Source organism: Dipodomys merriami, unplaced genomic scaffold, assembly GCF_024711535.1.
Source record: "Dipodomys merriami isolate MVZ:Mamm:240054 unplaced genomic scaffold, mDipMer1.0.p SCAF_33, whole genome shotgun sequence".
Classification (NCBI taxonomy): domain Eukaryota; kingdom Metazoa; phylum Chordata; class Mammalia; order Rodentia; family Heteromyidae; genus Dipodomys; species Dipodomys merriami.
In genome coordinates this window covers 16,425,057-16,451,101 of record NW_027204826.1, presented here as the reverse complement: position 1 = coordinate 16,451,101, position 26,045 = coordinate 16,425,057, and the positions used below count along the sequence as shown (strand labels likewise).

Below are 26,045 nucleotides of genomic sequence, written 5' to 3'. Positions count from 1 at the left end.
GCAATTAGCCTGTCTGTCTACCTGTCCGTCTGTGTATCTATCATCGATCTATCTGTGGTCTATCAATCATCTATCATCTTACCTATCATCTATCAGTCCTCGATCTATTCAGTCATCGATCTATCATCGATCATCTACCATCAATCAGCTGTCATCTACCAATTGTCTACCATTCATCTATCAACTGTCCACTCTATCATCTATTTATCTCTCTGTATATATATCATCAATCATCCATCATCTTACCTATCATCTAATAGTCATCAGTCTACCATCAATCAGTGTCATCTACCAATTGTTTACCATTCATCTATGATCTATCACGCATGTATCATCTATCTAATCTATCTGTCTGTCTGTCTGTCTATCTATCTGTCATCTTATCATTCATCCATCCTCTTACCTAACATCTATTAGTCATTGATCTATCAACTGTCAATTAGCTATCTACCATCGATTAGCCATCATCCACCAATCATCTACCAGACATCGATCAGTCATCTATCATCAGACCCATCATCTACCCTCTTACCTATCATCTATCAACTATATCTCTATATCTCTATACGATCCATCTACGCAGTAGTGCTGGGTTTTGAACTCAGGTCCTCACCCTTGCTAGGCAGCGGCTCTACCACCTGACCCACCCCACCCCTGTCCCTCTTTCTTTTTAGCTCTTTCTTTAGGTCGGGTCTTGGGGCCGCCCTGGACCGTGAGTCCCCTTTTGCCCCGTTCCTGGCTGAGGTGGCAGGAGTGAGCGCCGGGCCCGCGCCTAGCTCTCGGGGTGTCTCTGCTGTCAGTGCTGAGTTCTTGGGGGGGGGGCGGGGTGTTCAACTTGCCCATGCCCTCGAAGCACAGAGAGGCCGAGTCACCTGCCCGGGGCGGCTCAGCCAGCGAGAGGTGGAGGTTGGTGGTCTGAGGGCCGCTTTGTGAGAGAGATGGCCTCTCTCATTTTCGGCGTTTGCTCCGGGCCCAGCCCTGTCCACGGTGGACAGGCACCGGCGCCCCCCCGTAGGGCAGGATGGACTTGGGGAGTGACTGTGGGCTCTGGGGATCCCGGATGCTTCCGTACCCCAGGCTGTGAGGATCAGGCTGCCCGGCCCACAGCGCAGGCGCCGGCCCCAGCACATTTGGATGGGACTGGCCCAGAGGCCCAGCTCTGTCTGTCTGTCTGTCTGTCTGTCTTCCTCTGCCCCTTTCTCCTGCACTCCGCACACCCTCGCGGGACGTTGGCCCGTCTCTGGCTTCACCTGAGCTGCGTGAACCGCCACGTCCGGTGGGCAGCTGGGACGCCACGCGCTGTGTTCCGCAGAGTAACTTCCCAGGCTCAGGCAGAGTCCAGCAAACGCTGCGGGGAGCGGAGGAGGGACTTGGGGCTGCAGCTCTGGAGATCCTGGGGGGGGGAGCAGCCCCCTGGGATGCCTCTGTGCGTGCAGAACCTTCCATGTTGGGGGACCCCCCTTCCTGCTCCCCCTGGGCCCTGCTTCCTCCTAGCCTCTCGGGAGCATCTCCTGCCCGACCCATCCGAGCATGTCCCCTGCCCTGGCTAGCCCGGGATCCACCCGTGCCCCGACTTGGAGCGGCTCTTCGCTCTCCAGAGGCCGTTTGAAGAGTTTTCTGCCTCTTCCTATCCTCCCCCAGGCACAGGGGCACAGCAGCTCTCTCTCACGTACCTGATCCAGACCAGCCGTTTGTATTAGCAGCTCATTTAATGCAGGGAGCGCCCATCGGAGCAGAGGGTGGCTCTTATTTTACGGGTGAGGGAAACAGAGGCCCCAGAGATGCCAGGGTCCCTCTTGGGCCATGGCAGTAAACGTCACTTAGGATTCAGTAAACATCGTGTAGGCTGTGGAACTCCTGTGGGAAAGTAAAACAGAGCCCGGCGCCGGCGGCTCACGCCTGGAATCCCAGATACTCAGGAGGCTGAGATCTGGGGATCATGGGTCAAAGCCAGCCTGGGCAGGAAAGTCTGTGACACTCATCTCCAATTAACTGACTGACCCCCCCCAACCCCTCAAGAAGCTAGAAGTGGAGCTGTGGCTCCAGTGGTAGAGTTCTAGCCCGGAGAGAAGAAAGAATCTCAGGGACAGCGCCCAGGCCCTGTGTTCAAACCCCAGGACTGGCACCAAAAGAAAAAAAGCAAAGCAGCTGAATGTCATTAGGAGAAATCTGTTATATAATGATATAATGACGGAGGGAGGGAGGGAGGGAGGGAGAGACCAGGAGGAGCAAAGTGTATACAGTGTCTTAGCTTTATTTGTTTTTCTGTCTTTAAAAAGCCAGTGTAGCGCAATGTGGATTGATTCCAAGCAATAAGTAGATCAGACCTAAAACAGAATCCTTCGTTTCTTCCCCTCCTCTATTGGAGTGAAACCAGGCTTTCCCTAGGCAATGAGAATATTATGGAGCCCACCAGACGTGTCGTTTAAAGCAAGAGCATTATTAAAATCGTTGTATTGGCTGGTCTACCATGACCAAGCTCCCGGGTCTAGCCGTCTCCTCCAGTGCTGGAGGAAAGCGGGGGTGAGCCTGGGGGCGGGGTGGGGCTCCCCGAGACCTCTCCGGGCTGTGGACCTGCTTCACCTCCGCACCCCCTCCCCACACCCCTTCCCTCTGTGTGTTTGCCTCTTGTTATGTTCTATTTTTAAAATTATCTTTACATAGCTGTCCAAAGGGGCTTCCATTCAACAGGTCCGTTTATGATTTTTTTTTGGGGGGTGCAGGTGCTCTACTGCCTGAGCCTTGCTCCCATCCCCTTGAGCTATTTGTTCAGGTGGGGTCTCTTTTGTTTTTGCCCATGGCTGGCATCAGACCCACGATCCTCCTCCTTGGACCTCAGAAGTCGCTGGGGTCATAGGCCTGTACTGCCCGGCTCGTGGATTCACACTCCGGGTTTCCTGATACCTTTTTTTTTTTTTCCCCTCCCAGGCTGGAGGTTATTTTAGGCAGCAGGAACAGCATGGGAAGTTCACTCTGACTGGACAGATGGGCCGGAGGCCTCGGGCTGGTCTAGGGAGGGGTCTGGTGCTGTTTATCCCTGCGCATGTGAGCGTACGCACACACAGACACACAGACACACAGACAGACAGACAGACAGACACACACACACGGGGTGGCCCTGCCTGCTGGGGTGGGGGGCAGCCGGAGGACGTCTGAAGGTCAGGGATGCTCAGTGCAGCCTCGGTGACCTGGACCGGCTGCAGGGGGGGCGGGTGGAGGTGGCGTCCGTCACCTCTTGGCGGGAAGGCCGGCGGCCAGCGGCAGGACCGCGAGCCTCTGTCTGGTTTTTCCTCCACCAGCGAGAAGGTGAAGGAGGCCCGGGTGCCACCAGGGAGGCGGAGAGGCACCTGGGGGCCCCGGGGTGACGGGACTCCAGCTCAGGGGAATGGCAGTCGCTAAAATCTATTTGTTTATTCAGAGATTTAATTAGCATGTTTAAATATTAAAGAGTAAACACCGTGTGTCTAGCGGGACTCAACATTTACCAACAGGAGGCCCGGCTTATTGAATTATTCGGGTTTTCCCCTGCCCGGAGGGTACAGACTTTGGGGCTTTGTGCTGGGGGGAGGGTGAGTTCTCTCAGGATCAGACTGGATGGGAAGGGGGCCGGGGGTCCCGCAGGTGGGGGTCTGGAGAGGGGGAAGCCAGGGGAGGAGGGGGAAGAGGCGGTACCGTGCGTCTCGGGTTGGGTGGAGAGGAGAGGGGGGCCCTGGAGTTTCAGGACGGAGGGGGGCAGGGTGGACGGGGAGCTCTGTGAGGAAGTAGACAGTGGGGGGACCCCGGGCTGTGATGGGCGGCGGGAGAGCACAGGCAGCCCCTCGCACTCGTGCCCCACGCTAATTTACAAACAGCGCCAGGTGCCGGGGGCACGGCGGTGGCCGCGCCTGCCACCCAGCTCCTCAGCTCAGACCAAGTCGGTGAGATTCTTGTCTTCGACTCACCGCCCGAAACCCCCCAACAAACTAGAAGTAGAGCTGCCAGCCTGCCGTGCGCCGGCAAACAGGTCAGGCGAAAGTACGAGAGTTCGAATCTCAGTAGGGGGCACCAAGAAAAGACAAAAAGACACACGCGTGCGCGCACACACACGCACACACACGCATGCAAAGGAAAGGAAGGGAAAGCCGGCGGCAGCTGGCAGATCCTGAGGGAGGGTGGCGCTGGAGGGTTATGGGGGCGTGTTCCGACAAGGGTGCCCACTTCAGTCTTGGGGTGCTGACTTGTGCCCTTGTTGGGAACAGCTTCTCCCCAGGTGTCCTGAGAGCCTGCAGGCTGGACAGTGACGATGGTGGCAGCAGCCCCTGGTCATTTGAGGGCCCAGTCACGGGGAGGGAGAGGTCTGGATGGACGGATGGACATGACCGTGCCCCCCCCCCCGCCCCCGCAGCCACCGCTGCAGACGCAGATCCGGGGATGTGTCACATCACCACACCTCAAGCAAACGGAGCCCTGGGTGCTGTGCCCGACGCTGGGGGTTATTTACTGGCAGTGCGGCTCTCTGGTTTAAATTTTTTTTCCCCCATTTTGCTTATTCAGGCTTTAGCTCCAGAAGGAAACAGCCTGGGGTGTCTCCGAAATAGATTCTCTCTGCCCCATTAACTTATTCAGTGGGTTTAATGGTCCTTCACCCCCACCCCCACCCCCCACCCCCAGCCTGGAAGCCATCATTAACAGGCAGAGATTTATAAAAGCCGAGACACTGAGCTTTAGTCAAACTCTGTGTGGCAGGGGCCCGGGCTGCCAGTGCCCCCTTCAGCCCAGCCATGAATGCACAGAAGGTTCTAGACTTAGTGCACAGTAGTTCCCTGGGTGATTGGTTGTAGTGATATCCCCTCCGCAACTCTTTAGGTGTAACAAGCCCGGGACAGCCAGAGCCATTTGGTGACTTGCTTTGCTCCTCTCCTGATTGCCACTCACCGCCGCTCGGAGAGGATTGAACAGAACCGACAGATGCAGCTGCGCCGAGGGGCTAGAGGGTCAGCTGTGCCAACGCGCAGGGGTCAAGATAGCAAGCAGCAAAGGAAAGCAGACAGACACACAGACACAGACACAGATGCACACATACGGGGCCTGTGTCCTGAATGCTCCACTTACCAAATTTCCCAAAAGTTTAATTCAAGCCAAGTCAAACCAGCCAATCCAAAATGGCGCGACTTGGTTGGGTCTCTGCCCGCTTTGCTTTCTCTTGCTGTGTGTGTGTGTGTGTGTGGTTTTTCGTTTTGGAGGGGGCATCCTGTGGGACGGGAGGGAGGGACGCGCTGGGTCTGGGGAGGGGGACTGGAAGCGAGGCTTGTATCCTCACCCACCACCCAACAAGGAGGAGGGAAGAGGCCTGGAGACATTGCTAAGGGGTGGGGCTTGCTGGCTGGGCGCAGGGTTTGACTTGGGAGAGCGAGGGGAGGAGGCGATATGGGGTGTAACAATGCAGGGGGGCGGCGGGCTGCATCCAACAAGGTGCCGGGGGCATTCCACACAGGTTTGGGGTGCTGGAGAGCAGGGAGGATGGTGGAGCTGCCGGGCGAAGGGCCTGGGGCTCAGGGGCCGCTGTGGGAGCTGCGGATGGCTCAGGGGGGTGATCCCCAAACGCCTGCACGTGGCTTCACACACTGCCATCTGGGAATCACAAGATGTAGAAAAGAGAATGCGCAACCCGCGCATCCTTTCTGGAAGCGTAGAGCTCGGTGTGCATCAATCCAACCTGTGGATTGAGCGCGTGTGTGCATGGGTGTGTGCGCACACACGCGAGTGTCATCCTGTGGGCGGTACACGCAGCCCAGCAGGTGTTTCTCGTTGGCATTTGCAGAAGGAGAACCTGCAGGGTACCACTGAGTCCCGGAGGAAGAAGATGGGGGGCGGTGGCACGCCTTGGGGGGGGCGGTGGCATGCCTTGGGAAGGGCAGGGGGGTGATGCAGGTGGGAGGGGGAGCTCAGGCAGTCTGGGGCGGGGGGAACCGGTCTGTGCCGCCCTGTTCCATACACCACCCACACTGCATATAACTGGTTAGATTCTTCTAAGCTGGAACAAATGTTCCCCATGTCAGGGCAAGGAGAGATTCTGCTCCACGCTCCCTAGGCTACATCGATCCATTCACCTGGAATAAAATAACTGCGTGGCCAGCCAGATAAAACATCTGTGCCTTCGATGGCTACTCGTCTTGGGCAGGTGGGAGGTCCGGGTGCCGTGGGCGGGTGAGGGGGGCCCCGGCAGCTAGGAACTCGTCAGCACCCCCCCAGACGTTGTCTGCCTCTCCCAAGTCCGAGGTGCTCTGGGGTTCCTTTAGAAAGCTCTGGGCCGTGCAAGCCCCAGACCAGGGTACCCCCCTCACCACCCCCAAAAGAGTGCTTCCCTCCCCTTCACCTCCGATCGCCACGGCCTGACGGTTATTAGTTGAATGCGGTTGTACAGGCTTTGGCTGCGGGTAACTGCACACAGACTGGGGTGGTTTGGGCATGTAGGTCTCTTGTTTTTGTTTTTCCTAACGGGAATTGGACAATGGGAAGTCAGCTGGAATTGGCTGTGTCCAGTGCAGTTTCCCCCCCCAGTCCTCTCCTGGCGGTGAGGTGGTTGGAGGCCCCTGCCCAGGACCCCCATGGCTCAGCCCTCCACCTTCATCCACCCGCAGCATGCTGGGACATTCTCTGATCTGAATGGCAGCCAGAGATTCCACCCCCCTCCAGAATGTTCTTAGCCTTAGCAGAGAGGGTGGCCGGTGACCTGTGTGGCTCTCAGTGGTTGGTTTCCTTAGGATCTGCATTCCACCCCCCACCCCCCATCAAACCTCTTTCCCCGTCCTCTGGCATTTAACAGAAAAGAACCCCACTGACGGCGGAGGGAGAAGGGAATGGGCATAATGAGAGGAAAATACAAAAAGCAAGCGTGGTGGCAGCAGTCAGTTTTCAAAGCTGCTCCCCGGGTGCTCCGCTTCATTCTCCAGCTCACCGGGCCGAGCCCCGCGGTCCCCCCCTGGCTCCCCACGTCCGGGGAAGGCGCTGAGCTCTCCTGGCCCGCCCTGCCCACGCATGTGGCAGCGTCCCTCACCAGACGGGCAGCTCAAGGTCGCTGAGGACAGGCCCTGGGCAGCGTCTGGGGGGAGAGCCGTCCTGGGGCGCCCGGCAGGGTCGGGTGGTGGTAGCCCCGATAGTGCAGGCGGCGCGCCCAGTGCAGAAAGCAGAGCACAGCGGGTCCCGACCCCCACCGCGGGGAGGGGGGAGGAGGTAGTGTTGGGGGATAGAGGCGACGGTGGGACGCACGTGAGACCTGGGGGCCCCCCGACTCTCCTGCCCTCCAGGCCTCAGGTTTGGGAAGCCATCTTCCCACCCGGACCCCGGGCTCGGCGCCTGGTGCTGCAGTGAGGGTCCTGCCTTGACCTTGAACTTGGGACCTCCTCCTTCCCAGGCCGGACGCTCCCACGGGACCCTCTTGTCCGTCCCGTGACGAAAACCAGGATGTCCTGTCTCTGCTGTGGCTGAAATGGATCTGGTTTGGGCCTCAGGGGGCAGCGCGGGGCGGGGGGGGGGCGGCGCTGGTCCCTTGGGCTTTGCCAGGGCCCCGCTGACATTGTAGAACCCAGGGCTAGACTCAGCGGGCGCCCGGTGTCCGCGCCGGCCACGTCCCCAGTTCCATCTCCGGGGCCTCGATGAGCAGCGATCGCAGTCATCTTCTGTGTAATCCCCTGTGGTCCCAGAAAGTAGATACTCTGAGGACCCCAGCCCTCCACACGAACAAGCCGACGGGAGGCTGGACCCCCGCCCGAGGTCTTGGTGTCGTGGTGTGGGGCGGTTGTCTCTACACTCTGTCATCACGCCAGCACCCCGACATCACGGCCCTCACCCCCCCTCCCGCCAACCCCCCCCCCCCGTCCAGCTGCTGGAGGCCTGGGCGTGGCCAGGCTGTGCTCTGGGAAACCTGCCCCCCCCACACCATGGCCTTGGTCTCCTCGTCCCTGGCGGCGGCGTCCGCCTGCCAGCTGCTCCTCTGGCCTCCTGGCACGGGCCGGAGAGGGGCAGGGGGGACTCCAGCCCAGCTGCGTCCAGTGCTCTCACGGGGCTGCTTGGGGCCTGAGCCCCCCTCCCCCTGCCCCCCCCCCCAGTGGCCTCCTCGGGGCCCGTGACAGACTGTCCCAGCCAGCTGGTCAAGGACATTCCACTGGGCTGGTTCTGGGGAAGGTCACGTCCGCCCTGGGGACTGGGGAGGGGGGTCTGGGGGGTCTGACCAGAGCGGCTGACATCGGGGGGGCGGGGGGCGAGGAGAGACCGCGCTTGCTGCAGCCTCACACCCTCTGGCGGCCTCTGTCTCTGCCCCGCGTGGCCCCCCCACCCTGCCCTACTGTGTGGGTGTGCCATGAGGCCCTCCTTTTTGTCTCTAGTGATCCCTTGGTCTCACCCGGCTCCCTGCCAGACACTGGGGACATGAGGTCTGCCCGTGCCTCAGTTTCCTTATCTGTCGCCGCTGGGGTGGGGCTCAGGGGCTGGAAGCCGTTCCCGGGGTCACAGCGTGGAGGGTCCGTCGGAGGGGCGCAGCCCCAAGGGTCTGGTCCCGGGTGGATGCGTGTGGGAGTCGGAGCCTTGAGCTTGCCAGGCAGGTGCTCTCTCCAGTGAGCCACGCCTCCGGCCTGTTTTCGTGCTGGCCATTTGGGAGATAGGGGCTTGCGTCCTGCCCGGACACGCGCCCAGCTGCCTACTTCAGGCTTGAGTCACAGATAAATGAACCTCGTCTGCGCGGGACCCAGAGCCCTGGCTGTGCAGTGTAAGCGGCTCTCCACGCATGGAGGTTACAGGGTGAGACCCTCTTCCCACCCCCACTCCGAGTCAGCGAGGGTCCCGTGCTCAGCCGGCCCCGTCCCGGGACGTCTGTACAGAGTGACCATGATGTGTTAAGATGGGGAACTCAGTTCAGGAGAGCCTCTGAGTCAGGTCACCTGGCCCCGGGCACCCAGGATGCGGGTGGGGTCCGCGCAGGGCGCAGTGCCGCCGGGAGGGCGTGGGCTGCCGCTCGCTCTGCTCCTCCCGGTGCTTCTTCCGGCTGCTTCTTTCTCCCTGACCTGGAGAGCCACGCTCCATTTGAACCGGATTTGTCAGGGGAGCTTCGGAGACTTGAGTTCCCTCCGTGGGTTCAGCGGCCCCATTCGTGCCAGGTTTTACAATGAATGGAAATGCTAGATGGCAAACGGTGTGCCAGGTGCAAGGGGCGCAAGGGGGGGGACCCCGGTATACCCTGGCCCGGAGACAAGGTGTGTGAGCACCGCTCTCTGTCTGCGGAGGAGGGGGGCAGGGGCGGGACCTGGGGTACCCGCTGCTGGGGGTCGTTAACCAAGGTCGGCACTGAGATGCGGAGTGAACACGTCAGTGCTGTCTTGCAAAAGCTCCCTTCTGCCGGGCGCCGGTGGCTCCCGCCTGTCATCCCAGCTACCCAGGAGGCTGAGATCTGAGGATAGCAGCTCAAAGCCAGCCCGGGCAGGAAAGTCTGTGAGACTCTTATCTCCAATAAACCACCAGAAAACTGCAAGTGGCGCTGTGGCTCAAGTGGTAGCGTGCTCGCCTTGAGCTGAAGAACTGAGGGACAGCGCCCAGGCCCAGAGTTCAAACCCCACGACCGACAACACACACGCAAATAGCCTACTTCCCTGTGGAGGGCAGATCTGTGCCCTTGCTCACGGGGGCAAGTGACAGACTTGCCTAGAGCTGAGCTCCTAAGGGCTGGTATGAAAGGAAGGGAGAGGGAGAGACAGACGGACATGGAGGAGAGAGAGAGACAGAGCGAAAGAGGGATGGGGAGAGGAAGAGAGTTAGAGAGGAAGAGTTCACTTAGGGGTACCTCTACTCTCCTGATGCTCTCCGGCTTATTTCCGGCCTCCTGTTTTCCCGGCTTTGTGGGGGCCGCTTGGGAGTGGGGAGGTAAGGTGGCAGCTGGGAGGGGGTCCAGCTCCGACACGGGTGGGGTCAGGGACTCTGGGCAGCACTGAAGTGCTTGCCCAAAGGACAGCGTTACCTCGTGGACATTGTCGCGCGTACATTACACTAGCCCCTCAACCATCTGCGCGTGAAGAACTCAGACACCCCAGGGGGGTAACAATGCTCCACAAGAAAGGTGCTCATTACCTTCTTTGTGTACAGCATCTTTCCAGAAAAAGAAAAGAAATTCAGAGACCCAGCTGGAGCTGCTGAGAGACGTCGGTAGTCAGCGCCAGCTCTTCGCGGGAGGCGCTCGGGGTTTGATGCGTGCATGCGATTGGGTCTCTAGAAAGCGCTGTCCCTGGCCTCTATGTTTCTAGCTTCAGCCGGCTAAATTGACTTTATTGAGAGACTGTTTAACTGTGTTCATGATCCATATAGAGTTATTACAAAAAACCCAAAGCAAAGAGTGAACCTAACAACAAACCCAAACCGCCCATTGGAAGAACATGTCCATCCCTTGCAGAAGTACAAAACAAGGACACTTTCCGTGCACGTTTGTCACACACAGTCTTCTGCACAGGACCCGTGTCGTGTGGCAGAGGCTGTGGTAGGGTTCTTGTGGACACATACACTCTTTGGCTCCATTTCAGTGGTCTGTTCCGATTATATCCCCAGTTCTGCTGGTTTATGTGACGCTTGTGTTACGTGTTGTCTCCCAAATCCTTTAAAAATGAGCAGAACACCTGGGTATAGACCCCCAAAGAGTCAAAAATTAAGAGCACATATTCAAACCAAAACAGTAGCATGATGGTTGTACCAAGCACTGTTTAGAATAACGGTCGAAAGGCGGAAACAACCCAAGCGCCGTCCGTTATCTGATAAATGGCTAGTCAATCATACGGTATATTTTTAGAGTGGACTGGCACTTAGTCATCAGAAAGAATGAAATTACGGCCAGGCGCGGTGGTAGCGCACATCTGTAATCCTGGGGCTCAGGAGGCAGAGGCAGCCTGATCGTGGTCTTGAAATTGGCACAAACCTAGCGCGAGACCCTATCTGAAAATAAACTGAAAGCAAAAGGACTGAGAGTGCGGCTCAGGTGGGAGAGCACCTGCCTAGAAAATGTGAGGTCCTGAGTTCAAGTTCTCAGTACTGTGTGCATGCACACACACACGCGCGCACACACACACACGCGCGCGCACACACACACACACACACACACCCCTTCTCCCAGAAAGGAATGACATCATGATGCGTGCCAAAAGCTACACGAGCTTCAAGAATGTTGTGGTTGGTGACACAGGATCCCTGTGCCCTGTAGTGTCCAACTGCACTCCTCTGAGCAGTGCAGCCTGGGGGCGTGTGTGGGTGTCAGGGCTGGGGTAGAGGCTGGGAGGAGGAGCAGGCCCTGGCGAGCATGCCGGATCGCCTTTATTACTAGAGAGAACGCGTGCGTTTGCGTGGCATTCTGAATATATATATATCCGATGCCTCTCCACTGTGCGTGCTAAAATGGCTAATTTTACATGTCGTGAATTTTTGCCTCAATCCAAAAAGGAACAGGATTGCATGAAGATTTTTCTTTTAAAATAGGAGTGAAGTAGAAAAGAGCGACTTGGAGCAAAGCTAGGGAGGCGGGGGGGGGGGTATGTGTGGGCAGGACGCCACTCCCGGGGGTCGCGGGCAGGGCGTGGTCTCGCTCACGGTGCCCAGGCAGCCCTCGCTCGGAAATGAGGGGGTGTCCTTCCACCTCCTCGTGTGACCCCCTTCTGTTCCTCTTTCTTAGCTGTTCCCTAAGGCCCCTACACCCCCATGCTCACTGTACACGGGGCACTCGCATGTGTGGAGCGCCGTGGGGAGAATGGGAGAGGGTGTTTGCACAAGGCCTGGCACCGCTGTTTTGGATTCAGGTGCTCATCAGGATCACCCTACCTCCCACACCCGATACACTTTTGTTTTTGGTTGATCTTGAGGCTTGAACTCAGGGCCTGGGCACTGTCTCTGAGCTCTTTTTCATTCAAGGCTAGTGCTCTACCACTTTGAGCTTCAGCTCCTCCTCCTCTTCCTCCTCCTCCTCCTCCTCCTCCTCTTCCTCCTCCTCCTCCTCCTCCTCCTCCTCCTCCTCCTCCTCCTCCTCCTCCTCCTCCTCCTCTTCCTCCTGCTCCTCTTCTTCTTCTTCTTTTTTGGTTGGTCATGGGGCCTGAACTCTGGGCCTGGGCGCCGTCCCTTAGCTCTTCAGCTCAAGGCAAGCACTCTACCACTTGAGCCACAGCACCACTTCCGGCTTTTTTCTGAGTATGTAGTGCTGAGGAATCAAACCCAGGGCCTCATGCATGCAAGGCAAGCGCTCTACCACTGAGCCACCTTCCCAGTCCCCACTTCTGGTGTTCTGGTGGTTTATTGGAGATAAGAGTCTCACGGACTTTCCTGCCCCGGCTGGCTTTGAACTGCGATCCTCAGATCTCAGCCTCCTGAGTCGCTGGGATGACAGGTGTGAGCCACCGGCGCCCGGCTCACCCCGTGCTCTTTTGTCACATCGAGTTTCTGTGGCTGACGCGGGTCAGGTGGCGACGCGGGTCTGCCTGGGTAGAATGGTTGTGAGATTTCGTCCTGAGCTGTTCGGGCCTGCGAAGCCGACACTGGGGAAGCGGCTGGCCCTCAGGCTGAGCGCTGAGGCCGTAGGAGGTGGGACTGGGCCCTGGAGGAGACTCAGTGGGCTGGGGCTCTCGGCCGCCATCTTGGTGGTAGTCACGTCTCCCTGGCCTGGCATGAGGGTGCCCCTTCCCCGGCTCACGGGGCGGCCTCCCGTAGAACCGTCCAGCCCCACCAAGCCCTTAGCTTGAGAGCTGGGCAGGCGCAGGCACGACCCGCCGCCCCGAGGGGGAGCCGGCGTAGACGCTACACCCGCACGTACAAGTTTAAGTCTGAGGGGAGGGGCAGCGGGTTTCAGGGACTGGTGGATTTGGGGGATCAGCCTTGTCCTGGGGAAGGGTGTGGGGGTGTCCAGAAGGACTGTGGTGCAGTTGTTGGGAAAATGGAGGGGAGAACGGAAGAGGAATAGGCCGGACTCGATCGTCAATAGGTGATGACTGTCGTGTGTGTGTGTGTGTGTGTGTGTGTGTGTGTGTGTGTGTGTGTGTGTGTGTGTGTGTGATTAGAGCAACCACAACTGCGCATCCCATTCCTCAGCCCAAGAAGATGGATGTGGGGGAAGATCGGTCAACCCCTCTGAGTTTCTATGCAAGGATGATTAAGGCTATTGGCTGGAGTGGGTGTGGGGTTGCGATGTGGTGGTTGGGGTGCTGGTGTCCTGTGCGCAGTCATACTGTGTGTAGACAGGGTATCTCTCTTCTCCGTTCTTGTCTGGTGGCAGATACAGGAGGAGAAACTGCCCGGGGTCCCAGTCTAGACAGAAGAGTTTGGGGAGTCCTAGCAAGGGGGGCTCCCGAACGAGGACAGATCTTCGCAGGCAGACGGTGGCTCTGGGGGGCCCTCTCAGGAAGCCTTCTCCTCTGCCCCACGTGGGGACCGGGTGCCACGGGCCTCGTGCCCGGAGGGAGCTCTGGGAAGCGGCGTGGACGAGGGCCCCGGGCTGTCCCATCTCTAGAGGTGGTGGAGAACGGGAGCTGGGACGTTTGCCCAGGCCTTTCCTGGAAGCGTTCCATCCCCCAGGCTCCTCGCTGACTCCCGAGGGAGACCTCAGGCGAAGGGATGGAGGTCCAGGCTGGTGGCAGTCAGCCAGCACCGGGAGTGGATGGGGGACCGCGGGAAGGAAGAGGGACCGTGCCGCGCCTTCTCCCAAAGGTTCCGTGTTCCACCCAGGCCCTGCCTGCGCCAGACGTTCCCGCCAGACACTTGCACGCCCTCTTCCCCTAGACGGTGCTGCTTTTCCTCTCTTCCCTTTGTGGTGTGGGCCTGGCAGGTTCTAGACTTCACCTTTACATCCAGATCAGAGTGAGTTCATGGGCTCGCACTCAACCTCTGCAGCGCCCGGACCACGGGGCGGTGGTGGGCCGCACTGGAGCGGGAGGCTGCTGAGAGGCAGGGGCCGGGGAGAAGAGCTGCTTCTGTCTTGACCCCAGGGTGGGAGTTATCTGGGAGGATCCAGTGTGCAAGATCTGAAGACTACCCGCCCCCCCCCCGTCCCGGGGGCTCACGGCTGTCATCCCAGCTACTCAGGAGTCTGAGATCTGAGGATCACGGCTGGAAGCCAGCCAGAAGAGCGGACTAAACCACCACCAAAAGCCAGAAGTGGAGGAGCTGTGGCGCAAGTGGTAGAGCACCAGCCTGGAGTAGAAAACCTGGGGAGGGGGTCTCAAAAGCTGACAACACCTAGGCTAATCTTATTTATTTATTTTTGGGCTTTAACTCCGGGCCGGCCTGGGTGGTGTCCCTGTACATTTGATTTTTCCCCTCAAGGCTAGTGCTCTACCCTTGGAGTTAGAACTCTACTTCCGCGGTTTCGGTAACTAACTGGCGCTTTGAGTCTCAAGGACTTTCCTGCCCCGCTGGGCTGTGACCCATGCCCCTCCGATCTCCGTCTCCTGAGATGTTAGGATTTCAGGCACATACCACCAGTGCAGGGTGGCGGCGGGGGCCAGGTTTGGAAGGATGGTGATCTGCGGCAATGTGCATTGAATCCTGCATCCGCCACCAGGCATTCATGTATGTGTGTGTGTGTGTGTGTGTGTGTGCGCGAGCGCACGCGTGCGTGCGTGCATATCCTCTGACATGGAACCCCAGGCCCTGTTCGAGACCTTGGACAGCTCTCTTTCCAGCAGGATGGAGCTTGGTGGTGGTGGTGGTGGGGGGGGGGTTGGGTCGTGGTATCCCTCCCTGCGGGCCTGAACGCTGCCTGAGTGGGAAGCAAACATGGGGCAGGCCGAGGGCAGACAAAATAAATAGAAGGCATCCGTCTTTGTTGTCAAGGAATTTATACTCTCCGGAGGGAAGCCAGGCAAATAATGCCGAGGCTCTCCGGCGACAGGATCACTGGCGCACGTCGGCAGCCACACGGAAATAATTCCCCAGTAATTGGAGGGTGAGCCGGGGATCACCGAGTGACGGCGGCTGGGCGGCAATGGGTGGTTTGATAAAGGCTCAGTGGAGAGGGGGAGATGCGGCGTTTCGCAACTCCAGAAGGAGACATCGACTCCCCAAGAGACGTACCGTCCACCCCCCTGGGGGTCTGATGGGAGGCGGGGGGCGCAGGACAGGAGTGTGGAACATAGGAGGTCGAAAGGAGCCAGATGAGCGCGGGGCTCTGCCAGGCTGGATGTGCAGGCTGGTTTCCCAGAGCTGGAGGAAGCCTGGTGGGGGCCGGGGAGGCTCTCATAGCCCTAGCCCCTGCTACCAGGGTGGCTCCGGTTCCTGACTTCAAGTGTAAGCCAGTAACCATTTATCTTTCATATATTAAAAAAAAAATACCTTCAAGTGGTTGTGCACAGGAGTTTTAATGAGTACAGAGCAGCTTCTTCTGGGTGCTGAATGGTGAAAGGTCACCATTGTCATCCACCCCTCCCAACCCACCCCTTCCCTCAAACTTTGCTTTTTTAAAATTGTTTTCGGTTGTGGGGCTTGAACTCTGGGCCTGGGTGCTGTCCTTCAGCTCTTCAGCTCAAGGTGAGCGCTCTACCACGTGAGCCACAATGCCACTTCTGGTTTTCTGCTGGTTCATGGACATAGGAGTCTCACCGACTTTCCTGCCTGGGCTGGCTTTCAACCTGGATCCTCAGATCTCAGCCTCCTGGATAGCTGGGATGACAGGCGTGAGCCACCGGCACCTGGCTACACCTTTCTTGATTTTGTAGGACGGGCATTGGGTTTTTAACTCCACTTTCCCTCCTCCCTTCTTCTCTTCATCCATCCTCTATTCTTTCTGGAGGGGAAAGTAAGCGCTCTGTAACTTGTGGCATAATCCAGGCGACTCATTGAAGTCTCTAACCCGGACTGTTTCCGGTTCCTCTGCATGAAGCAGCTGGTACCCATTTTCTCCCCTGTTGTTCCGTCCGAGGTGAGGGGACATGAGCAGTCACCGTCACCGTCTGGGAAGCCAAGCCCAGTGCCGGGCTGGCCCCAGAGCTCAGGGCGCTTCCCTTGGTCCAGGAAGGACGGGACGGGGCAGGCCGCTGTCGCTGTTGATGTGCCCAGCTTGGATTTTTCTTTGTTTTAAACGGTGTGTAGGATAGGGGATGAATGTAGACGTGGATGGGTGGCATGAGAGTCACTTTTGAGGGTCCCATGAGCAGTCTCCCCCTTTCTGCACAGCTTTCATCTCAGGGGAGCGGCAGGAAGGCCTCTCAGCAGGGAGCAGGATGGACGGGTCCTGCCGGTAAAGGACCGGCGGCTCCTTACACGGTCCCCCTCAGGCCGCAGATCTCTCTGGGGCGCAAGGCGTTAGGAGACTCCCAGTGTGGCGTACGAGGGGCTGAGAGGCTACCAGACATGCGTTCAGTGTCATCCTTGAGAAAACAGAGTCTGGAACAGATTGGGACGCAGAGGCCGGGCAGCCAGAGGGCCCACGGGGAGGCCTGGGCCGGGGAGGGAGGAGACACAGGGCCGACAGATATGATCAGAAACCTGGCCTTGCTCCTCCGTGGACTCTGCCCGTGGCCGACACCACGAATCCATCCCGGCTTGTATCTTGTTGTTCTGTTTCCCGCCGCCCTCCCCCGCCCCCACGCGGCAGTCTGTGCTGGCATTTGCCAAGCATGGGAGCCGTGCATATGTCAGGCCGTGTCTCTCTGCTGGGGGGGGTCAGGGGCACTCGGCGGAAGCGGCGTGGGAGAGTTGAGGAAGCTCAGGGTGAGTGGTGCTGTCCATGTTGACTCTCAGATGTAGAGTGGGGGGCGGGGGGAGCAGAGGGGGGATGCATATGGAGAGAACCAGAAGTCCCGGGCAGAGGAGAGGTTAGGCATGAAGGGCAGAGCATTAGAAGCAGAATTAATCTCTAATTAGGCAGTAATTGAAGTCACGTGAACGGGGAGGCGTTTTTTTTTTTTTTCCAGGAGAGCGAGCGTACAGGGAAAAGAACAGATGGTTTATAGCCCGAGGAAAGCAAACGGGTCACCGGGAGAGAGAAGTTTGGGAGAGAAAACCCAAGTTTCCCTCACTTGGGTAGGGAAGACCACCTTGTCGCCCCTCTTCACGGAACCTTCTAGAACCTACTTCAGGAATCCGGGGGGCTGGTTTCCTTCCAGATCACAGGAGCTGCTGGTCTTTTAGGTCTCACGGGTAAATCAGTGTGTCTGTAAAGAAAGAAGCAGCCCCCAGGCCAGCCTCTCTCTGTAGCTTCTTTACTTCCTTGTTCCACCTCTGGCCCTTCCCACGATTCCTGCTGGGTGGCCTGGTCTTTGGCCTGGTCTTTGGCCTGGTCTTTGGCCTGGTCTTTGGCCTGGTCTTTGCTGGTCTTTGGGCTGGTCTTTGGCCTGGCTCTGCTGGTACCACACGTGCGATCTCGCCTCTCCGATGGTTGCCTTGATGTGCACACGCTCTGGAATAATAAGTCCCCACGAAGTTCCCAGACTTCCTCTCCCCCCGACGACCTAGAATGACCCCGCTCACAGTGAACATGCCCCGAGCCTTGGAGCGACGTTTCCACATTAACTCTGAAATGCAGAGGCAGCGGGGAAAATCGCCCCTTTTAATGGGGAGGGAAATATTGCCCTCGTAAGTCTTTACGCAACACACTTGAGCTTAACGCTCACTAACCGATGCGCCTTTATAACTTCCATACTGAGTGAATTAAGTCCTCCGTGTGGGTAGTTATTAAAGAAGTGATAAGTGCTTTGTAATTCAGTAAAGGGTGGCCTGGCCATTTCATATTTTCCTCAGGAAATTGACCACCCGGAGGGCAGCACATGCGGAACCCCCCTGGGCCGGGCACGGCCCTCATACGCCATGTGCGGGGACCAGACTCCCCGCCTTGCTCAGACTTCCTCCTCCAGGGTTTTGCAGGGGAAGGAGCATCAAAGCCAGCATCTCCCTTCCTGCCTTGGGTTGGTTCTCTCTCCCTTTCTCTCCCCGTTCGAGGCTACAATGTCTAGATATGACAGAGCATTTGCTCAGCCCTACGGTGTGTGTGTGTGTGTGTGTGTGTGTGTGTGATTGGACAGCATGGCTAAGTGCTGAGAGCATTCCTGTCCCTTCTTTGTTTGGAGACACGCTGCCTACTTCTGCACATCGACGGTGGACATCAGACGCTGTCTAGGGAGGAAGCCATATATGTGGGGCTCTTGGGGCTGTGCCTCGCTTTCTCCTGTTGCTGGGTCTGTGTTTTCCCTGGATGCCCGAGGACTGAGATGTCCGGGGGTCTGCCCTGGGCCGTCTCCTTCCTTGCAGATGATTAGGAGTTAGACCAGAGTGCAGGGCTGCCTATGGGCCAGGGTACAAACCATGTAGATGCTAAGCATGGAGCTCCTCAGGGAGGGAGGGCAGGAGGGAGGGAGGGAGGCAAGGGGGAAGGAGGGAGGGAGGGAGAGAAGCAGGGGGGAGGGAGGGAGGGCAGGAAGGAGAGAGAGGGAGGGAGGCAAGGGGAAGGGAGGGAGGAAGGCAAGGGGGAAGGAGGGAAGGAAGGAGAGAGGGAGGAGGGAGGGAGGGAACGAGAGAGGGAGGGAGGGAGGAAGGGAAGGAAGGAAGGAAGGAAGGAGAGAGGACCCGAGTGGCCTCTTAGGTGCCTGTTTGAGATTCTGGAGGTCAGCAGCGAACAAGGCAGATGAAATCCCAGTCCTCACGCATGGAAATTCCCAAGCAGAGACCTTGACAACAAACAGATAACCAAATTATCAAATACGACGAGATTACAGATGGTTGTTAGGGCCGTGAAGGACAGACATGGGGCTGCGGGGGGGGGGGGGGTGAGACAGAGAGTGAATGGAGGAGGGCCGGGTGTCAGCGTTCTCCGAGGGGCCCATGGCGGGAAGAGCCGGTGCCCGGGAAAAGGAACAGCGGCCGGAGGCCATGGGGGGAGGGGCGTGCGCCCCCCCCCCCCGTGGTCATGTGTGCATCGTGTGTGGACTCTAATAAGGAAGAGAAGCCCTGGGGGGAGGTGGGGAGGGGGGGGTCCTACAGGTTGATGGAAAACAAGAAGGAAGGCAGGGAGGCTGATTTGGAGGCCTCGGCGTAGCTCTTCAACTAGGAGCGCAGGCTGGGGTGCCCAGGCGGCAGAGGTCAACGCGGAGGGGAGCAGGGAGGCCGGGAAGGAGAGCAGCAGCCTGGGCTTTGACGCACAGGGCCCCGGGCCCGCACGGGGAGCACAGAAGCACACACGCATGCACACGGGCCTCCTGCTTTACCACTGACCCGGACGCCTGCTCAGATGCCATCCCTCCTCTGTCTGTGCGTGGTGGGATCTGTGTGTCCCTTCCTGCGGTCCCCGGGGAGTGGCAGGTGCGGGGCGCACAGCCGCTTGGGAGGCCGGCCTTGCTGGTGCGCTGATGCGCCCTGTGGCCGCCCCAAGCCGCCACCCCCACCCCTGCCAGCGCCCCCAGGCACTCAGGCCTGGCTTTCAGGCCTAGGAGCGGTTGCCCCAGACCGTTTGTCTATAATGCTAAACAGATCAGATAATTGAAAGCTAGTATACCTGTGGGGATCACCAGCCCTCCTGCGCCTGGGTGGCAGATCAATTTCCTCATGGCCCCGCAAGGCTTCGAAGTCAAATAAGTGCCTGGCACAGCACGTGTGCACACGTGTGTGTGCGTCCCGTGCTTGTGTGGGTGTGGTGTGCGTGTGTGATCCAATACCGACTCATGAGAAAGCGGAATTCCCGGCTACTTCCGGTTCAGTTCCGGATTTTTCCCTTTCCCCAGAAGGTTCAGGTGACCCCCGTCTCCACTGCCTTCTGCTCCCAGAATAGACCTGAGCGTGGAGCTGGTGCTGGCGGCGTGAACCCAGACGCTGCCCAATAAATGCAAATTGCAACCGTCCCTTCCAGGAAGACTTCACTTACCAGTTATCCAGAGCCAAAGCCCCCGACGCCACACGGGCGTGTACCCACCTGTTTTGGAGTCTACACGCTCCACGATCGCTCCTATTCCTGGAGATCTTCCTCTTCTTCTTTTTAAGGTTTTATTTACTCTTCCTTGCCACGCAGTTCCAACAATAGTCACGGAACCAGCTGTTCATCGCCCAGACGCGGTGCGTGCCTGCTGAATGGAACGCACCGGCATTGCCTGCTGTAAACTTCAACCGCCCCCAGATTTTCCCCAGGGAAACTGAGGACCGGAGAGGCGTGAACCGCTGGGCCTCTGGCACTCCCAGCCTGCAGACATTCTCCAGCGCCGGCTCTGAGCCACTGCGTACCAAGAGCCACCAAAGGAGACATGAGATGCATCAATCTCGGAAGGAGGGATGGGCCCTTGGGGCAAGAGATGGTGACCCCCCCCCAGTCACCACCCCTCTGTCGGACATGAGAGAAGGATCTAGAAAATGCAGAGTTATCAAGAAAATTCAGATCATGTCCCGTCCGCAGGCTGAAGAAGGCAAAGAGGCATGAGAGAAACACCTGGTGAAGAAGTTGGGAAGGCGAAGCGTTTTGCATTTGGATTTTCCAGTCTGGAGGATTGGGGCACAGAGAGTAAGGAGTGTGTTGTGAGAGGGAGGTATGGAAGAGGTCCGGGCACCGTCTCCTCGTCTACAGGAGAGACGGAAGGCTGTCCCGAAGGCCCAGCCGCCAAGCCCCGGTCCCCTCCAGTGGACGAGGAAGGCCTTCCGGGTGAAGGTGACCTTGTAGGCTCCCTCCCACGTTAGTTCTCCAGGCTTCAATGGCACTGGAACTGGTTCTACATTCTAGAATTCTCTATGCAGAGGCAATGACCAGCATTGAGTATCAACAACGGCGAGAGGGGTGGAACTGGCCCTTGAGCGTATCGCGTGGCCCCGTTTTAATTAAACGGGAACTGTGCAGTCAGAGACCTGCAAGTCCACTTTCGTGCCGCCCAAGCCAAGCAGAAAGAGGAAGAGGAGACTACGCAAGCAGGATCTGACTTACTCCAGCACAAGAGGATTTTTGTATTCTCTGTGGATACTGAATGAATGCCAGGCCGCGTTCCAGTGCCGGGCTGAAGCGGGAGCCTGTGGCCCTGCGTGCATCGCTGCGGGTGGACACCCGTCCTGTCCGAGGGTTTATCTAACAGGCCTGCACAGGCTGTGTGCGGTCATTCCCTGACGCCCAGCCTGGCTCGGGCCATGCGTGGAGATGGCCACAGTGTCTCTCATCCCACTCGAGCAGGTTCGCGGGAGCCGGGGCCGTGGTATTTATTTCTCCTCCGGGGCTCTGCCCTCGGAGGGGCTCTGGGCAAGCTTCTGTCGTTTGGGCCTGCCGTCTCCTAGCGTTGGCCGTGAAGCAATCAGGGCAGCGTGTGCCAGGGACTGACGAGCTGTGGGGCTGTGCCATGCGTGGCAGCGATCGGCAGCATCCCCGGCCTCCGCCACGACAGGCCGGCGTCATTCTCCTTCCTCGGTGGTGACAACCAAGCCACGGGCCAAGTATCTCCTGGGGGGGGGCTCTGCCCACCCCCGTTATCTCAGTACCCTAAAGCAGGGGTAGTGGACGGAGAAGAGGGGAGAACAGGGCTCAGTGCTTTGCCTGCCCAGGGCTCAACATCAGGCCTTCTTTTAACAATTCATATGTAGTGTTTTTCCAAGGACAGAATAAATACTGCACAACAACACCCCCTCCCCCCCCCAAACAACCACCACCAAGCCACCTGGAAGAAAAACCCCTGCAAAGGGGCAACGCCATAGCATGGACTTATGCAGAGCACCCACCATTTACCCCTCACGAGACTGGACTGAACCGATGGCTCACCGCCTCGGGTTTATTTATGACGCTTTGTGGAGCCAGCCTCTTCCGTTTCAACTTGTGGCCTCCTAATGGCTGCCAGCAGTTACCATCACCCGGCTCGCCGGGCTGGTACCCGGCGGTGAGTCACAGCCAGACTTGGCAGACACGGAGGTTGTCTGTGAATGCCAAGGGCTGTGGCCCTCCCCCCCCCCCCCCCCCCCCCGCCCCGGTCCTGCTGTACTCCGGCTCCGAACCTGTTCTTAACCCTCCCTCCCCTCCCCCCCCCACCCCAGCCACATGCATCCGCATCCTGTGCATGGTCCAGTGGTTTCCCCGGAGGTCACGGATGGCAGTTTTCCCTGCCTTCCCTCCCCTCTGCCCCATGTCTGTTTATTGTTTTAAAATGAAGAATGACCCCTAAACCCCCAACATTTTCGGGAAGAAATCCAAGAAAAGATGCCTCAGACCCTGTGAGGGTTCGGGGAAAAGAACAACTCCACAATGGCTAGTGCTTCCAGAAGCCTGCGTTGTGCCGATTGGTGGTACCGGGAATCAAACCCCGGGCCTTCGGCCGGCCTGCTGCAGTGAGGCTGCGTGAACATTCCTTTCTCAATCCTCACACCATTCTTTTGGCGTTTGTGCCGAACTGAGGCTTGAACTCGTGGCCTTTGGTTGGTTAATTGGACATGATTTCCCGTAGACTTTTCTGCCTAGGCTGGCTTTGAACCAGATCTCAGTCTCCTGAGTAGCTAGGATGATAGGTGTGAGCCACTGGTGTCTGGGCCCCAGGCCATTCTTAGGAGACAGGCATTTTATGACTCCTAATTAGCAGCTGAGGAAACAGAGGCATGGGCTGGAGAAGTAGCCTGGATGGGGGTTGTGGTGCCATGGGGAAGGGAAGGGCCGCGGGGGCCGTGGGGCCGCTGGGCCGTGGGCAGGGTGGGGAGCTTTTTTATCTGTGGAGAGCTGGAGAGCAAATATTTCAGGCTTTGTGGACCAAATCGTTTGTGTAGCAACTTCCTTGCAACTTGAAAGCTAGCCACGGATGGATGGGGGTGAGCGAGCAGGGCTAGACACGGAAAATTGAATCCCATCTACTTTTAACAGACTACAAACTATGGTTCTTCTTTTCATATATCTATATAGAGAGAGTATGCAAATGGCTCAGCTCAGGGGGGTGATCATGAACAGGCAGCAGGCTGGGTTTTGGTCCCCGGGGTATAGTTTGCCAACTACTTTTGTAGCACTTGGGTTTCAAGCCACCCTGATGTCCCTTGCCTATGGGGGGGGGGGGAATGCCATTTCCTGATTTAGCAAGACTTGCTCCCACCCCCGGCCCCCGTGGAAACCATTATTTTTATCTTGCAGAGGACTGGGCCTCCAGGGTTCATTCACTTCACTGCATCTCAACGTGGGTCTCAAGTTGGGGAGGGTTGGTGTGGAAGCGGGGGCGGGTGGAGAACGAGAGAGATAAGGACACGCGAAGTTCTCGGGTGCAGTAATGATGGACAGCTCTGCGGTCATCAAAGCCCCGTGACGGGAATGCTAATGTGGGCTGGGAAAAGTGATTTCATCTGGGTAAACAATTTGATTGACAGCTGCTCGGTGGGAGGAGACCCGCCCAGGCTGCCGACGCCTCCTTCCCCCCCCCCCCCCCATGAATGGAACATGGTACAAGCGCTGAGATCTAGCTGGTAACCCGCATGGCCAGGCCCCAGCAAGGCACAGGGACTTAGCTGGCACAGGTTGTACTACCCCCGCCCTCCTGGGCTGCTTTGACATTTGAAGTGTGGCCAGGGTGGCTGGCTTGGTGGGGACCAGACCAAACAAACTGCCCCGCCGCCGCAGAGCTCCCAGGGATAAGACTTGGGAGTTGGACTGGAAGCTAACGTGGCCACCTGGTCCACGGCCCTGGCAGATGCCAGCGTCTCTGGCTGCCCAGCTGGGGCTCCGGGAGAACGTCCTACCAAACAAGTTCTTGGCCTCTCTTGTCACCGCGTGGCTCCGTGACGCTTCCCAAGGCCTGGGTGGCCGCAGATGGCAGGGCGTGGTGGGGTAGGGTCGGGAGGAGCTGTCTGGGGCGGGTGGCGGTCACTCTTCTGGTCCCGAACAGCAGCTGGTTGAGCTGCTACCCCTCTGCCCTGCCCCCTGACATCGTCCTGAGACCCGGTGGGCACAGGCCACGGTGAGACCCCTGGATCTGGGCAGGGCAGCAGGGTGGGGCCCTTTGCCGAGATCCTCGGGTGATTGTGGGTTGTCAGGGGTGCGTGGAAGGTCGCCTTTCCCACGGGGATAGAGCAGGGACGGTTCCTGGAAACCAGCAGTGGGATAGCTTTCCACCTGGGGACACCCAAAGGCAGTCAGTTTTGTCAGTTGCAAGAAAGCAGCTAACAAGACGGTACCTGGGGCGATTCTCACGCTAACAGGGCTCTCCGTTTCTCTGCGTTGGGCCGGAGTTGCTGCACCAGGCCAGTTGGTACTGGTTTGTGTCTGTCGATGATAAAGCTCTGGTTAACAGTGATTTATAGCTCTGATTACTAAATCGGAGAAGATGAATTTTATTACTTAATGAATGTGGCATGCTTGCTAGGCACAAACCTCCTTAAATGCAGGTCTCTCGGGGGAGAGCGCAACAAAGATCTTCACAGGGGAAACCGCCAAGCAGGGCTGGGTCCTGTGTTTCACAAATGAGAGGAGAAAGCCAGAGAGGGGAAAGCACTCGCCTGGGGCTCACAGATGAAAACTGTGCACCCCACACCCTCTTCCAGGCACCAGGTGCCTCCCTTGCCCGCCGAAGCCATGGGTTTTCTTGAGCTCCAGGATGGATGAATCCCTGGTCCCCTGAGTGGGGATGTGAGTCTCTGATCCCTTCTTTTAGGCTTTGCCTGCCCAAGGCCACGCCCACAGGCAAAACAGGCCCACGTGTCAAGCCACGCCCACACAACAAGCCACACCCTCGGCTCCCAAAACTATTAATATTTAAAGAGAAGAAGAGCTTGCCCTCAGGAAGTGCTAAGTGGAAATGGCGCAGGTGGAAAAGTGTTAGGAACGCCGAGCAGGGGGCCTGGGTTTTAAGTCTTTAGAGAATGGAACCTCTCAGGAGCTGGGTTGGGGTGGGGGGGAGACACTAAATGCTATACCCATGAGCCGGGTGACTGGATCCTACGCGCCTACTCCATTCTCCCAAGGAGACGCACCATGCAGAGGAGGGAAACTGAGGCTCCCAGGTACTGGCCGAGCTGGCGGGAGGCCGGCCCCGGGGTTTGGGTTCAGGAATAGGGTAGAGGGCTGCCGTGGCTCCCGGAGACCTGACTCTTGCCTCTCCTCCCACAGACACATAGAGAACTGGCGGGGGCTGCACACACTCAATGCGGTGGACATGGAGCTGTACACGGGACTCCAGAAGCTGTGAGTGAGGGGGGGGGGCGGGCCTGGCGGGATGGGGCGGGGCCGGGCGGGGTTGGGCGGGGCCTCCTCCAGAGCTTCCTCGCAGACACTGCGAGCTTGCTGTCTGCGCTCCCCCTCCCATCTTGAGGCCTCTTTGGGGAGGGTGGGGCTATCTGAGGGGACCAAGAGAGGCCCTCGGATTGTACGTCTCACCCCCGAAGCCGGGTTTCCAGCCAGCCCTACGCCAGGCCCTTCCTGGGTCTTGTGCTGAAACCACATTCCCCTCCCCAGTGCTAGTTTCCCCGCTACCTGCTGTCCCGGCACCCCTGGCTGTGGGCACATCCCCCCCCTCCCCGGGAGGGAGGCCTGGAAGGCACAGGGCGCTGTCAGCCCTGCTGTCTCTGTAGGAGAAGGAGACCCTGTCCTCACCTGCTGACCAGGAGGGGTGAGAGGGATGGCGGCTGGGATGTAGGGCACGGGCAGAGGCCAGACCTCTTGCAGGCTCCCTTCTGTGAGCTCACCTGACCTTCTCTTCCCCCTGTCCAGGACCATCAAGAACTCGGGCCTCAGGAGCATCCAGCCCAGAGCCTTCGCCAAGAACCCGCACTTGCACTACATGTGAGTGGAGCTGCGCTGTGGGGGGCGGGCGCTGGCGGGCGTGGGCCAGGCCGGGAAGCTGCCCACCCCTCACCCAGGCCTTCTTCCAGACCCAGCGCCCACGGGCGACTTCAAAATGAGGCTTTCGATCTACTTCTCCCTCCATCTCTCATCAGAAGGGAAAGCCTCTAGGACCAGGGCTGAGAGGCGATCATTTCTTCATTCCCTAAGCCAGGATGCTTTTCCTGAAGTCATGTGCAGTAAAAGGGAGTTCACCTTGGATGCTATGTAAGCACGGCCCTTCACACACCAGTAGGCCTTGTAGGCCTGTGTGTTGAGGGGGGATTGGAGGAGGAAGGCAGGCAGGACTGATGCTAGGTTCTCTGGA

The 26,045-nt window shown here is 58.4% G+C and overlaps 1 protein-coding gene across 4 annotated transcripts in view; it reads left to right on the top strand.

Annotated features, from left to right (window-relative positions):
• The window catches only part of Ntrk3 (neurotrophic receptor tyrosine kinase 3), a 227,872-nt gene that overhangs the window by 11,280 nt on the left and 190,547 nt on the right, over positions 1 to 26,045 (top strand). For all 4 annotated transcript variants that reach the window (XM_070043209.1, XM_070043208.1, XM_070043207.1 and 1 more), the window contains exons 2-3: positions 25,007 to 25,081; positions 25,607 to 25,678. In XM_070043209.1, the coding sequence (XP_069899310.1) occupies positions 25,007 to 25,081; positions 25,607 to 25,678 (147 nt within the window). The remainder of the gene's footprint in view (positions 1 to 25,006; positions 25,082 to 25,606; positions 25,679 to 26,045) is intronic.